Here is a 15,346-nt window from a genome sequence, read left to right as displayed (position 1 = left end):
GGGCAAGAAAAACCCCAAGATGAAAACAGTCTTCTCACCAGCCCATCAGACATGGAGAGGAAGCTTTAATATCAGGGAGGAGGAAAGGGAGAGGGAGAGGGGAAGAGATCTGTGTGTGACGGTGGTACTGACACATCCTGTAACGTGGCACAGGGAACAAGACTCGGTGTGGGGCAGGAAGCCTTGTGATATCTTCCTCCAAGGACTGCAAGCACCTTCCAGGGATGGGGGGAATCCGGGTGGGGGCTCCTGACCCTCCATGGCTCCTGACCGACCGCGGGGTCCCGGCGGCGGGTGCGGAGGCTCCGGCGTTCCGGCGGCCGCGGGCAGGTGGTGGCAGCCACTGCCTGTGTCGGGATGCCATCTAGTGTCGGGATGCCATCTAGTGTCCCTCGGCAGAAGGGCCGTCAGGCAGGGACACCGAGATTGGGCCTGCGGGCTCCCGGCATCGCCAGGAGTTATCCCGAAACAGCCTGGCTGCTGGGGACCCCCCGCACTGGGATCGGCCTGGGATCCCCATCCCAGGGACAGCGCACCCTGCGGCCAGCACGGCTGCAAACCCCACAGGAGGACAGCTGGCACTACCCAGGTCATACAGGGCAGCAAAGCTCAAGGTGGCGCTGGGGCTGGCTCGGGGGTCCCCGGAGCAGCCAGAGCCTGAAGGCTCAGCAGCCTCACGGGTGGCCCGGGGTGGTGGTGGGTGTCCTGGTGAAGAAGGAAGGCGACCACTCCCCCCAGCAGTGTGCAGACAGCCTGCAGTGCCAGCATGGCCAGCCCCAAGGCCAGGGACACCTGGCACTGCCATGGGCTGGTCCACAGGGGCAAGCCCCAGGCACGATGACTGCTGGGGGTCAGGAGTGGGGAGGCTGGAGAGGGGCTGGTGCTGTCTGATAGTGCGGGGATGGGAGGTGTTGGGAGCAGGACAGTGCCTGCCAGGGCAGGAGCCTGCTGGGGAGCAGTGGGGGTGGGCTGGGCACCAGCTGTGGAGAAGTCACAGGTGGTGGAATAGCCCCATTCCCTGTCTGGTGCAGGAGCATGGTGTGATGGTGAACGTGAGGCCAGCGGGACTGTGCCCGGAGCAGCAGTCCTGGAGAATGGCCAGAGGGCCATGGAGGGAGCTGAGACAAGGGGGATTGTGGGTGTTCCCTGTGGGATGGTGGCTGGCCTCTCCCTGGGCACTGAGAGAGCAGGAGGCTCCGGTCTGGTGGTGCCTGCCAGTGAGCTTGTTGGCACCCGTGTGGTGGGAGAAGCTGGAGTGGGTGGCACAGGTTCTGGGTGGGTGGCCCCAGGAGTCTGCAGCCTTACGATGGCTGAAGTTGAAACAGCTGATGATGGGGTGATGATGGAAGCCTTGGGCATCTCAGCTGATGATGATGGTGTGGCAGTGGAGGCCTTTGGCAGAACAGTGGGTGATGAGGTGGTGATGAAGGCTTTTGGTGATGGTGTGGTGATGAAGGACCTGGGCACAGTGGTTGTTGATGGCGTGGTGATGGAGGTCTCTGGCAGCACAGTTGGTGATGGGGTGGTGATGGAGGACTCTGTCACACTGGCTGTTGATGGTGTGGTGATGAAGGACCTGGGCACAGTGGTTGTTGCTGGTGTGGTGGTGCAGGTCTTGAGCTTATTGGTTGTTGATGGGCTGGTGCTGAAGGCCTTCTGCAGCACAGCTGGTGTTGGGATGGTGACAAAGACCTCAGATGGCTTGGCTGGGAACAGAGCAGTGAAGGCAGCCTCCATGGGCACGGTTGGCAACACAGCAGGGGTGACCACAGGTGGAAGAGTGGTTGGCAGTGTCCTGATGGGAAAGGATGCCAGTGACAGCATGGCTGGTGCTGCTGTGGACACGGCTCCACGTGACAGGAATGTTGATGTTCTTTGTGATGGTGTGGAGTTAAATGGCAGAGTACCTGGGCAAATCAGGTGTTCATCCCTCAGCAATGTTACTTCTTGCCCTGCCAGGTGGGGTGGGCTCTTGCAGGAGACTTGGGTGGACAATTTGACCTTCTCCCTGTTGCCCAGGATCCAGCGGTGCAGGTAGCAGAGGTTGCAGTCACATCTCCATGGATTACCACTCAGATACACCGAGCTGAGCTTCTTCAGAGGATCTAGGAGCCCTTGAGGAACACTCTCCAGCTGGTTCTTTCGAAGATTGAGGGTTTTCAGATTTGGGAGAGAAGCAAAGACCTCTTCATCCAGAGCAGAGAGCTGATTTGTGTCCAGCAGGAGGTCCAAGAGCTTGCTGAGCCCAGTGAAGACCCCTCTTGGCAGGGCTGATAGCTGGTTGTGGGACAAGATGAGTTTACCAAGGGATGTGAGGTTGACAAACATGCCCTCTGGAAGTGTGGCCAAACTGTTCCTGCCCAGATCCAGCTCCCTCAAGTGTGGCATGGTGTCAAAAAGGCAGTAGGGGAGCTCCATAATATGGTTTGAGCCCAGAGTCAGCAACTTTAGTTTGTTTAAACCAAAAAAGCCCTGAGGTGGGAGAACCCTGATGAGGTTGTTGTCCAAGAGGAGTTTCTCCAGGTGAGGCAGGCTCCTCAGAAGCATGGGTGGCAGTGCCCTGAGCCTGTTCCTCTGGAGGCTGAGCTCCAGCAGCTCCAGCTGACTGTCTAGCAGTCCCTCTGGGAGGTCCTGCAACTCGTTCTCATACAGCCGGAGGACTTGCAGCTGGGTGAGTTTGCTAAAGGCATTCACAGGAAGAGCTGTGATCCTGTTTCTAGACAGATCCAAAAAAGTTAGATTGACAAGATAATCAAAAATGCCTTCTGGAAGAGAAGAGATTGCATTGATGTGCAGGGAGAGCTCTCCCAAACTTTCCAGCCCATCAAACAGGCCTTTGGGGATGGATCTGAGCTGGCTGTCTCTCAGTTCCAGCCTCTGTAAACTTGGGAGGTTTTGGAAAGTGCCCACAGGTAGTTTTTCTAATGAGGCACCAGAGATATCCAAGTCCCTCAACTTGTCCAAATTATCAAAGGCTCCAGGTTCAACAGTCTTGATCTTGTTGCCAATGAACAAAATCTTGGTCAGGTTGGGCATGTACCTGAAGGCACCTTTACTTATAGAAGTGATGCTGGTTTGCACAAAGATCATCTCAGAAACAAAGGGCTTTGCAATCTTTGGGATCTCTTTAACATCATTTTTTGTCCCTCTGTAGACCTCCTGATAGTCTTTGGGCATTTCATATGGATCTTCACCCAGGATTTGATCTTGGCATTTATGGGGATTGAAGGACAAGAGGAAAAGGAAAAGGAAAAGGAAATGCTGGCACATTGTTCTGGAAAAAAAAAGTTTCAAAAATCAGTTATGAAGAGCTATAAATCTCTGTCCACAGCTCATGAACTATGGTATCATACTGTTGTTCAGCTCTCAGGACTCTTCTATTCACATACCATGACTCATTTCATGAGAAAGAGAGACTGGACAAGCAAACACACTGCATTTACACAAGTTCACTGCTGCTGGTACCAAGGGATGGAGAGGGAAGGCAAGCCAGCTCGTGGCTTGCACTGGGAGATGTTGCAGGAGGGACAAGGGCTGGACAGTCTGTTCTCTGGCCCTTCTCACATGTTTGAACTGTAGGCTCAGCCTGCCTGGGTGAAGAAGGCAAAGTGCTGCTGCCCATTAGTGCTGCCCCAGTGGGTCCAGTTAGTCAGCAGGGCAACGGCCCATTCATGCAACAACAGAAGCAGTCAGCCCTGCACTTGCTAATGAGGGATCAGCAGGGCTCCCAGGAGCCAGCCAAGACCACAGGACCTTGTGTGCTTAGAATTTCCACACTGTGCTGGGCAGATTTGCTATTTCATTGCTGCTTCTCTCAGTTCAGGGGGCTGATTAAAAACATGGTTTCTAAGCACCTCTTCTTCAGGATTCTTGCTAATTGTACCATATTTTGGCCTTGGTCATGAAGCTCTGACAGACAGAAGTAGTTAACCTGAGAACAGCAACCAAGCTTTACAGCAAGGCTCATTAAAACCTTGGAATGTCCACAGATGAACTATTTAACACCTAACATCTGGGGCTCTGACCTTGCAGGTAGGAAGTGAAATCACTGATGCACACCTACTAGTAGAGCCCACTTCTTCCATGGAAACATTTGGAAACATTCAGCTAACACATTAACTGGGTTTAACTGCCATGAGCACCTCACTGGGACCATATTTCCAACTTTTAATTCACAGCCCTGGGTGGGAGCAGGGAAAAGAGGTGCAAGTTTCTTCTTGGGTGACCATCAAAGCTGGCCATGCAAAAAAACTTATTCTGGGAGGGTAAATCTTCTATGAAGTTATTTTTTTAAAAGAACATAGAGACATCAGCAAATACAGGAGACTGAAGGCCACTGGGTTTGAAGATAAATGGATGGGAGGTGACACTTGTTGTGCAGGCTGTCCCCCAGGGCTCAAGCCACTGCTGGTCCCTGCCCATCCTCTCCCCAGGGAGACTCAGGTGGAAGAGCTGGGGCTGTGGCTGTGGCTGTGGAAATGCCTGCTTCACTTCTGCTGCAGGGGCAATGCAGTGGGTGAAATGTGGAAACATCTGAGGGTATGGGGATGAAAATTTACAGTTTTGAACCACAACACCCTTTTAAAACATTTACTGTGGTCCCGTGCTTGTCCCCCACTCCAGCCAGGCAGAGTCATGGAGAGATGGTCCCAGCTCAAGGCATTGAAGCCTCCCCTGCTCCTTGCTGCAAGGAAACACCAACAGCGCTCCACACCGCCCCTCCCAGCACATTTTAAAGAGCACAAAAGAAGCATTTTGCATCACTTACTTGGCTGAGCACTTGCAAACGAGTTCAACCACGGGAGCCATGCCATGGAGGAGTGAGGACACCGGATGGGGGTCTCATCACCTGTCCAGCTCTTTATCCACGTCCCAGACACGGGGCTCAGTTTCACGTGAGGTCAGGACACCAGTCTGTGTGGGGAGATAAGGGACGGCCGGGGAGCTGTGCCCCCAGTGCAGGAGGCCACGGCAGAAACCCCTTGGAGGGGACACAGTCACGTACTCCCCAGGCGTTATCTGCTGGCACCACTTGACTCGTCACATCCAGGGAAAGCTGAAGATCTCCAGGCCAGCCTGTTTGCAGCCATGGTCTCTGTGGTGCCGTATCTCCAGCAGGGTAACTCACCAGTTTCACAAACCCACCACAACAGACAGCTGTTTCATTCCTCAGCATTTGCCTCATGTAGCTAAAAGTGCAGTTCTGAAGCCATTTCTTAATGCTTATAAACAGTGAAACATTTTGAGCATCTGTGAGCTCGACAGATAGAACACCACCCAGGCTCTGTGCTCAGCCCCACAGCTCCACCTCGCTGACCCCAGTGTTGTGTGCTGCACTCCAGTGCAAGCCAAAGACCCTCCCATGGTGACACCCAGAGCTCCTGGCTAGTGCAGGGCATCCTGTGGGATGCTCATTTTGAGGCAAACTGCCAGGATATCCATTGCTTCCCAATGGGTAATTGCACCGATTGCATTTAAACTTCTTCATTTTCATCTGCTTCTGTAAAAGCTCAGGTTCTGCTTGCTGGGTTTCATTGCGCTTTTCTTGGCAAACTTAAGAACAAACTACTGCACTTTTTTAACAGCCTTACCCCTTTCCAACGTCAGCGTCGTTTCCACCCATGTCCCCACCGGGGCTCCCACTGCCGGCTCTGCCCGCGGAGCCCGGTCCCGATGGCCACGAGATGGTGCCGCAGCACCGCCAGGCACGGACAGACAGGCACGGACAGACAGACACGGGGCCACTCGCAGACACTCGCAGGCACGGGCAGACGCACACAGACAGGCCCGCCCTGACACGCACAGACACAGGGACACACTCACACAGACACTTGTGCTCTTACTACACCCATGCTCACCCTCCTACGGGAGCACACGCCTTACCTGTCACCCCCGGGTGGGCAGCACTGCTGGGACTTTGTGCCTCATCTCCACAGGTCACAGAATCAGAATCCCAGGATGGGAGAGGTTGGAAGGGACCAGTGGAAGCCATCTAGTCCAACCTCTCTGCTGAAGAGAGGTTCCCTGGGTACCCATGGCTCTGTTCAGATGGCTTTTTAGTATATTCAGAGAAGGAGACTCTACGACTTCACTGGGTAACCTGTTCCACTCACCCTCACAGCAAAGTTCTTCCTCTCATTTACGTGAAACTTGCCACTTTCCATGCTCAGGCTGCAGGGCTGCAGACCAAGCCCTGACATGGTAGGAGTGGGACCTGCCTGTGTTCACCTGGGCTGGAGCTCACCCTGCAGCCAGACAGCTCATGGCCCTTGCTGGGCAATCAGCAGCCCTCACCCACACCTCCCTTGGACAGCACAAATCCGTGTCCTCAGGTTTTGCCAGGCTGCCGCTGGGCCTCTCTTCCCTCTGCAGTGCCAAGGGGAGGTGGCTGCAGCGGGCAGGCACGAACACACCATGAGAATGTGCCACCAGAGTGGCCCCTACTCACCCCCAGGCACCTGCACTATGCCCCACCATGCTCAGCTCCTGGCAAGATCCCAGTGTACCACATGGACCTTCGCTGTCTCTCCCAGACACACCGACAGTGGTGGGGAGAACAGAATGACTCCTCTCTCTGCCATGGGAACTAGGAGCACAGAAATAATAGATAAATTTTAATTATATTTGAAATACACAGGAAACACATAGCTGAGAGGATAAATATCCCCAGGCCAGCTGTTGTGGAGAGCTCGGGGACAGCTGGGGACCATGGCAGCGGTAGCAGAGTGAGACTGTGGAGAGCTGTTTGCTTCCCAGGTTGGACCAGAGGTTGCCAGAGCAGAAGCAAACACTTGCCCAAGCCTTAGGGCACGGCGGGGGGAGCTGGTGGTGTGACCTCGTTCCCTCCATGCGCTGTGACAAGGACGCTGACCTGCAGCGTGCCGCAGCGGGAGCGCAGCAGCCAGGCCCGCCGGTAGGCCGGCCCCAGGCCCCGCTCCGGCCCGGGAGGAGGGAGGCGCAGGTTCAGCTGCTGGCACGATGTGGCATTGCAGGCCACGCTTACCGTGCCCTCGGCGTCGCTGTAGGTGCACTGCCCCGGGGCATCTGTGTCCCAGCCCTCCTCCGGGGGGACACCGTGGGCTCCCGGGCACTGCAGCTGCCCGCTGGAGACCTCCAGCAGGGAGCGGCCCTGGAGAGCAGCGGGATTGGCACAGAAGGCTTGGCCGTGGATGAGGGGCTCAGCAAAGCTCTGGAGCCAGTGCAGGAGGTAGGAGAGGTGGCAGTCGCAGAGCCAGGGGTTGCCAGCCAGCCCCACACGCACCAGTTCATCGTTGGCATCGAAGAGCCCCGCAGGCAGGCGGGCCAGGCGGTTGTGGTCCAGCACCAGGGCGGTGAGGAGGGGCAGCCCGGCCAGCAGCCCCGCCGGCAGCCTGGAGAGGTTGTTGTGGCTCAGCTGGAGCTCTGTCAGCCCTTCCAGACCCTGGAAAGCCCCGGTGGGCAGGTGATCTATGGCATTGTGTGAGAGCTCCAGGGTTTCCAGCACTGACAGGTTCGCAAAGAGCTCCTGGGGCAGTGTCTCCAGCCGGTTGCGAGCCAGCGAGAGGTGGAGGAGGCCAGGGGTGCCAGCGAACAGGATGGCAGGCACGGTGGCCAGGTTGTTGCCCTCCAGGCTGAGGACAGTGAGGTTGAGGAGACCCGTGAAGATGTCAGGGGCCAGGCTGCCCAGGGCATTGTGCTGCAGCTGCAGCCGCCGCAGCGCCCCCAGCCTGGAGAAGATGCCCGAGGGCAGCTCCTCCAGCCGGTTGCCATCCAGGTGGAGCTCGGTCAGCTGGCCAAGTGCCCTGAAAGCGCCAGGAGGCACCTGTGCCAGCAGGTTGTCACTGAGCTTGAGGACACGAAGGGCGACAAGTGGGGCCAGCAGCCCATCCGGCAGCTCGGGCAGAGCATTCTGTGACAGGTCCAGGGCCCGGAGCCGCCGGAGTGGGCGGAAGATGCCAGGGGGCAGTGCCTCGATCCTGTTCCCTGCCAAGCTCAGGTCCTGCAGGCGGCAAGAGGCAGTGAAGAGCCCCGGCTGCAGGGTGCGGATGGCGTTGGCACTGAGGGAGAGCTTGCTGAGGCTGGTCAGCCCTGCCAGCAGCCCAGGGCTGACAGCTGGCAAGGGGTTGCCTGACACCTCCAGCTCAGTGAGGCTGGGCAGCCCTTGAAAGGCACCAGCCTGCAGCTCCTGGATGTTGTTATTGATGAAGACCAGCTTGGTGAGCGTGGTGCTGGAGCCCAAATCCCCGCTGTGGATGCTGCTCAGGGCTGTCTCCACAAAGAAGAGGTGGGTGGCACTTCCTGGCAGGCCCTCCGGGATCTCCCGTATCCTTTCGTTTGAGCAGAAGACTTTGGAGGTGTCATAGCACTGGCAGGCAGGGGGGCAGGATGGGGACAGTGCCCCCACCAGCAGGGACCCCAGCCCCAGCAGCACGTAGATCAGCAGCCTGCACTGGAGAAGGAACCAAGCCTTACCCCATGCACCCACAGGCACTGCTGGGGAAAGGGCTTCTGCAGCCAGAAATGCAGCAGGATCACCCTCTGAGACACCACCAGCATAGACAGCTGCCCTGGCCATGGGGATCCCTCCAGCCCCTGCTGCCAGCACCTCCCCAGCTCCAACGGGGAACACTTCCCTCCCAGCTGTCTCCCTAGGGTTTCTACTCTGTGCCCCAGCCCACTCTGTGACAACCAGGGTGATGCCACCCTCACCAGAGGTGGTGAGCAGCCACATCCTGCAGAGCAGCTGCTGAGCTGGGACATGTGTGGGTCTATGGAAGTCTTGGGGGAAACCTGTACCCTCATCAGATGTCTCCACAGGCACAAGCCAGTGGGGGCACAGTGGGTGATGGGGACAGCCCTGCAGGGCTGCTCCGAGCTCAGTGGCAGTAGCTGTGGGCTCCACCACTTGTATTTCTAATTGCCTGTCGGGTACTTCTTTTTCTACAGGGAATCAGAGCAGCATCAACCTGCTGGAGGGATATTCAGCCTGACCAAATGCCTATTCCCAGCCCACAGAAGCTCTTTTTGAGGTGGTGGCCAGTCCCTCCCTAGTTGGGATACATGCCAGTGCTGCCTCGTGATGGGGGACATTGCCCACCCCAGAGCAAGGCCCACCTACAGACACCCCGCATCAGTGGAGCTCCCCTGGACTTATACTGGCACTTGAGAGCAGCACTGGCTTTGGCATTTCCTTTCCTCCCTCTTGCTTGTGCTCACAGAGCCAACAGAGGCTCCCACCCATCCCAGGCCCCCAAACTACCCAAGCAGTGTGGGCACCACTTACCAAGTATGGCATCACGGGGTCAGTCGCCAAACGTGTGGCAGATGTGCAGGGATGCTGCTGGCTGGGATGGGACAGTGTTTTCTGGGGCGGATGGGAAGCCAGGGACAAGCTGTTCCTGCTGGGGCGGAGCTGCCCCTCACTGCTTATCAGCAACAACAACCCGTGTCCTTGGAGCACTCTGAAAAATAACCCGGCCTCCAGGGCACTGGAGGTGAGGCCAGAGGCAGCTGCCTGTGAGCATCCTGGCAAGGAAGTGGGGTTCTGGCCCTGGACATCCACTGGGGCAGGGATGGTGGTGGCAGGGTGCTGCTGTCACAGGTGGCTCCAGTCCCACACCAAGGTCAGCATACTTGCTTCCAGAAACCTCCTAAGAGAGCCCCAGAATTTTATCAAATCTCACTGGGAAATGGTGCTCAAAATATCTCTGCCATGAGAGAAGAGACCAGGTGCAGCTTAGCAAGGCAGATGAAGGCTGTACATGAGGTTAGAGGTCTTTTCCAACCTTATGATTCTCTGGGGAGGGGACCACTGTGGGACCATCATGGGGTTTTGCATCCCAGCCAGCAGTGGGATGGCAAGGGAGCCATGGATCAGATGAACTCCCTAAGAGTTTCAGCCTGCCCAGAGGAGCAGCCCACACTACCATAAAAGCTGCATTGCAAGGGCCTGTGTTGGCACAGGCTGGGCTGGCAGCAGCCATGGAGACACCCCCAGGGGCAGGAGGAGGGATACTTCACTGCACTCAGTCTCATGGAGCAGATGGTGACACATGGAAAAACACAGCTGACACAATGCAGTGGCAGCCAGCTCTGAAGGGAGCCAAGCAAGCTCCCACCACCCCAGCAGTGGACTGTGCAGGAGACAGTCCGTGTCTCCATAGAGAAGCTTGCTGAGGTCTCAGCTTACTCACCAAAAGCCCACCCACTGCTGTTGTATGGCTTAGCCCTCCTTGGTCCATCATGCCAGCTTGGAGTCCAGGAACCAGCAAGGGCTCTGCAAACACAGCCCACAACCCTCTCCCAGCCTCACCAACTCATACAGGCTTTTCCTCAACACTGTAAAAATCTCTGAGGAGTGGAAATCAAGTGCAGCCCCTGTCCCTGCTGGGCCATTCCCCTGCTGCCCACCATAAAGGAGTGAATAAACAGCTCTTGGCACTTGGAGTGGACAGTGGCACTTTAATGAGAAGGTCACACATCAGCACCCAACAGCCCCGTGACACAGTCATGAGTCTCCTATTACCATGCAGGACTCAGCCCAGAGGGGTGACCCCTCACATGCACCAGGGTGGAGCTGCTTGTACCAGCACTGGCTGCTGAGGTGCTGTGAGCAGCCAGCACTGCAGGGTGGACACCAAACGTGCACCTTGTCCCACAGCAGCGGTCCTCAGGCAGCGGTGCCACTGCAGCACACATGGAGGTGAGCTCAATCCCTCATGGTCATGCTACAGCTGGAGAAGGCAGCTGGGTACAGGGGGGATGGCATGGCACGGGCACCCATCTGCAAACTGCAAAGCAGCCAGCACGCTGTGCTGCCAGCATCCCCCCTGGCCAAGGGCTGCCACCAGGCAGGGACACTGGGCACACACAGGAGGGCACTCAAGGGAGTAAGAAGAGGATGAAGAAGCTTTGTCAAGCAGAGCAGGACCAGGTGGCTCACTAGCTGGTGGAGGGTGTTAAGGAAATGAGGACCAGGAATGGAGTGGAGTGGAAGCAACCCCAACACACTCCAGCAGTCCAGGAGCACAAGCACAGGAGCTTCTCCCATCCCCTGCAGACACTTCACACCCATTGTCCTGCTCTACCCTCACAGTGCAAGCCCCTGCACCCTCTGGGGCTGAGGCAGGGCGCTGCAGGCAGGGGCACAGCCACGCAGGGTCAGCACCAGCGTGCAGTGAGGGCTGGGGGGCTGCTCCTGCTCATCCCTGATGCCAGCACACTGTCCCGTGCCTCTCCTGGCCAGAGGAGCATGAGGGAAGGAGGCAGGAGGCAGGAGCAGGAGAGGGTGCTGGCTGTGCTCTGGCCTGCCCTGCCTGCAGGCAGGGAGGGCAGCTGGGACGCAGCTGAGACACTCAGGGTGTGCCAGCCAGCCGGGGGCCCTGCGGGGAGCCCTGCCCAGGCACCGGTGAGTGATGGAGCAGCACAGGTAAAGCAGCTCCCTGGGGCAAAGGTGGCCCAGCATGATGGCTCACACTGCCTGCCCAGGCAGGGGCAAGGGGGGAGGCATGGTGGGGACAGAAGGTGGGGAAGAGGGGCTGGGCAGGGGTGAGAGCAGCAGACAGCATGAGGGCAGCAGCACTGCAGGGAATGAGGCAAGGTGAAGGATGGGGAAGTCCTGTCATTTGGGGTAAAGCACCATCGTGGCCAGGCTGTGGCTCCTGGCTCGAGGGGTCCCTCTCTGCTCCCACACCTCAGCTGCTGGACCCGGGCAGGGAATGAGCACAGAGACTGCACTGGAGGCAGGAAGGGCTGGGGACAGTGGGCAGCCATGGGGAAGCCCTGCTGCAGCGCAGGGACAGGGCAAAGCAGAGCAGGACAGTGGTACACACAGCGCACACGGTGATGTTCTCCCATCGCAGTCAGCAGGGGCAGCTGATGCAGAGCCTCTGTCATGTCCTTTGACCCCACAGGCACCTCTGCCCTCAGGGTCTGCCAGATACTCAGGCTTCATTCGGAGCCTTCATCCTCATGAGCACAACGTGGCTCTTCTTCCTACAGCCATAGACCACCAATGCCACCAGAGCAGCCAGCAGGGCCACACTCACCAGCACGATGACTGCTACCACCACCCCACTCTGCAGGCGTGTCAGCCCCCACTGCCCCCTCTCTTCCTCCTCCTTCTTCTCCTCCTCATCCTCCTGTGGGGAGGCTGGCAGCCCCGTGGGAGGCTCCATCGAGGCATCTTCTGCTGCTGAGGCATCATCTGATGCTGCCTCAGAGGTGTCAGCAGGGAGCAGGGTGCTGGGATGAGGAGGAGCAGCAGTGGGGGGCTGGGGGTCAATGAACTGATCCTGTGGCAGCCCGGCGATGGGGATGCCCTGCAGGGCAGGAGGCTGGGCACACAGCGGGGGTATCTCACCCACCTTGTGAGGGTTCTCCTCCAGCCAGCCCTGCAGGGGCAGGATGCCCTTGTCACAGCGCCAGGAGTTGTTGTGCAGCCTCACCTCTCGCAGGGCAGTCAGCGGGGAGAAGATGCCGGCGGGCAGGTACTCCAGGGCATTGGAGTGCAGCTGCAGGTGCTGCAGCCCAGGGGTGGCCCTGAAGAGGCCCCGTGGCAGTGCCTGCAGCTGGTTGTGGTGCAGAGAGATGTTCTGCAGCTTGGGCATCCCCTCCAGCGCCCGGGCATCCAGGCGGCGCAGGGCATTGGAGTGCAGCGACAGCTCCAGCAGCTCCCCCAAGCCCTGGAAAGCCCCCGGTGGCACCAACCGCAGCCGGTTCTTGCTGAGAACCAGGAGCTGCAGCTGGGTCAGGTTGCTGAAGACGGCAGTGGGGAGGGTGGAAAGCTCATTCTCATAAAGCCAGAGCTCCTTCAGGTTGGGCGTGGGCCCAAAGGCACTGGGGGAGATGTCCCGCAGGCGGTTGACATGCAGGGTGATCTTGGCGAGAGCGTGCAGGGGCAAGAAGATGCCACTCGGCAGAGTGGTGAGGAAGTTGTTGGACAGGTAGAGCTTCTGCAGGTTGGTGTTGTGCACAAAGAGCTCCGGGGACAGCGTCTCCAGCTGGTTCTGGTGCAGCCCCAGCTCCTGCAGCTCCGGCAGCCCATCGAAGGTGCCCACCGAGATGTGCCGGAGACGGTTCTCGTAGAGCCGCAGCACCTGCAGCCGCGCCAGCCGCTCGAAGGCCCGGGGCGGCAGGCGGTCGATGTTGTTCCTGGCCAGGTTGAGCTTGGTGAGGCTGGTCAGCTGGTCAAACACCCCCTCCTGCAGCTCCTTCAGGTTGTTCCCGTGCAGCTGCAGCTCCTTGAGGTTGCTCAGATGGGTGAAGTGGGAAGGCTCAACCTGGAGGATCTGGTTGCTGGAGAGGAGCAGAGACTCCAGCTTGTCCAGAGGCTCAAAGACCTGCACAGGGAGCTCCTGCAGCTTGTTGCTGGCCAGGCTGAGGTAGCGCAGGTCGGGCAGGTTCTGGAAGGCCCTGGGGCTGATGCGAGACAGGAGGTTCTTCTCCACGCGCAGCCCGATCAGCAGGGAGGCGTTGCCGAAGGCGGCGTCGCCCAGCTCGGCGATGCGCGTGTTGATGATCTGCAGGGTCATGGCGTTGGCAGGGATGGGGCTGGGCACCGTGCTGATGTCGGCACCAAAGCACTCCACCTGGGCACTGCGGACACACTGGCACTGCTCTGGGCACTGGCTGCTGGCCAGCTGGATGCCCACCAGCAGCAGCAGCCACTGCTGCCAGCCTCCCTGCTCCATTGGGCCTGCAGAAAAAACAAAGGAGGGGGGTTCAACCCTGGGGGTTCCCAGCTCCCAGAGTCACTGCAAGGGATGGGTGCTGCTTTCCCCCTGGAAAAAGCCACTGAGGCTGTGGCCATCCTGCTCCCAGCATGGCAATGAGGCAGAAAAAGGCAGACAAGGAAGGCTTGGAGCAGGCAAGGCTTGACTCAGCCCAGAGCAAGACAGAGCTGGAGGCCACAGTGCCTGGCTGCCATACCACAGCTATTAGCGGCATCCCTGGCGTCCCAGCTCTCTGGGCTCTTCTGGCAGCCAGGAGTGTGGTTTCCTGTTTTACAGAGTGTGGCGAGCTGCTGCCAGCAGCACTGGCCTCCCAGCACCACCAAAGAGCCCAGACCTCCACCAGAGCTGGCTCATGGCACCTGCAGCGGGTCCCAGCTTTGCCACAGCGCCCCCAGCACCCTCTGAGCTCCTGTTGCAAATCCAAGAGCAGTGCCTAGAGATGCTTTAGTCCCAGTCCTGCAGGAGCCTGGGTCAACAGAACCCAGCACAGGCTGGGTACAGGTGGGTCCTGTTCCCCCATCCCTAGCAGGAGGTCTCAGCCTGGCCTGTTTTTGCCATGAGTGGGGTGTCTGATGTGGGCACGTGCCTGCAGGCTGGTCCCAGGGGTGGTGCCCAGCAAAGCTTTCCATTACCCCTGAGCACAGACACCATGGATACCCTCTCCTCTCTTCTCTGGCCTGTGACCTTTCTCCCACCCTAGATTAAAGCAGCAGCCTTGTGCCAGGCTGGCATGGAGCAGCCCCCCATTAACAGCTTCATGTGGCACAAGGGAGGGAGAAAGCCTGCAGCTCCTGCTCTGAGCACAGCTCAGCCAGACAGGTGACTCAGGCAGCACAGGGGTCTGGCCACAGTGCCCCAGGGGCATCCATGGTACTGGGGCACAGCCCCTGCCCTCCTCCCTGCCCTCCCCACAGGGAACACTCTTCCTCTCAGGCAGGGAGGGAGGAGCCCTCCACAAGCCAGCATGGTTTATGTTTCCCATATGGAAACAATCTGCATCCAAGAACAGCTATGTTTATAGCAAGACATTTATAAACTTCCCCAAAAGCTCGGCACATCAAAAGCTCTGCTCATGTCACTCCCTGGTAAGGCAGCACTGAGAGCACACACACTGGAGCAACCTTCAGGAAAAGCAGCTGGAAACAATTGATATCTCTGTTTCTTCTAGGGATAAAAAACTTACAGACCAAGAGGTTGAACATTCTCTGCTGCTCAGCCCCTCAGCATCCCACTGCTCCTAAAATCAGCCCCCCCAAAATATTACTTTGCCCCCTTGAATTTTCTCTCTTGATCATTGTCTGGGATACATTGCCTACGTAACTCTTACAGCTCCCATAGCATCTAAGTGGTCTCACTTTTTCGAAGAACCCTTGCGAGATAAACATCTCCATCAAATGAAAAGGTGCTGAACATGCAGATCCCACCACTCCACCACCACCCCTCAGAGCTGCCCTGGCAGTCCCTGGAGCCTGTGTCCACTCAGAGGGGCAGCAGGAGAAGGAGACTTACCCGAGTGTCCTGCAGCCACGAGCAGCGAGCGAGCACAGCTCCGTGCTGGCAGGAGAGCAGAGTGTGGTTCATTCTTCCCCTCCCAGTATAAAACCCGTCCAAATCAATGAATCAGCACAGGGGCA

At 58.1% G+C, this 15,346-nt stretch overlaps 2 protein-coding genes across 2 annotated transcripts; both read right to left on the bottom strand.

Moving 5' to 3' along the window:
- Window positions 1–609: 609 nt before the first annotated feature.
- On the bottom strand, window positions 610–11,835 carry LOC136560847 (chondroadherin-like protein). Its single transcript, XM_066556924.1, is given in 7 exon segments — window positions 610–705; window positions 1,306–3,274; window positions 5,632–5,792; window positions 6,836–8,428; window positions 9,263–9,360; window positions 9,363–9,401; window positions 11,811–11,835. Coding segments are annotated over 7 exon segments (3,981 nt in total).
- LOC136560831 (leucine-rich repeat-containing protein 15-like) lies at window positions 11,496–13,670 on the bottom strand. Its single transcript, XM_066556896.1, has one exon. The coding sequence runs from the start codon at window positions 13,668–13,670 to the stop codon at window positions 11,922–11,924; it is 1,749 nt and encodes a 582-aa protein (XP_066412993.1). The 3' UTR covers window positions 11,496–11,921.
- Between the last annotated feature and the right edge of the window lie 1,676 nt (window positions 13,671–15,346).

This window comes from Molothrus aeneus, chromosome 10 (assembly GCF_037042795.1).
Source record: "Molothrus aeneus isolate 106 chromosome 10, BPBGC_Maene_1.0, whole genome shotgun sequence".
Lineage (NCBI taxonomy): Eukaryota > Metazoa > Chordata > Aves > Passeriformes > Icteridae > Molothrus > Molothrus aeneus.
The sequence above is the reverse complement of the archived record's forward strand: the minus strand, read 5'-3'. Positions and strand labels throughout refer to the sequence as shown.

What these genes read in the sequence shown, in the direction of transcription:
- LOC136560831 (XM_066556896.1), bottom strand. Translation starts at nt 13,670, where the DNA reads ATGGAGCAGGGAGGCTGGCAGCAGTGGCTGCTGCTGCTGGTGGGCATC.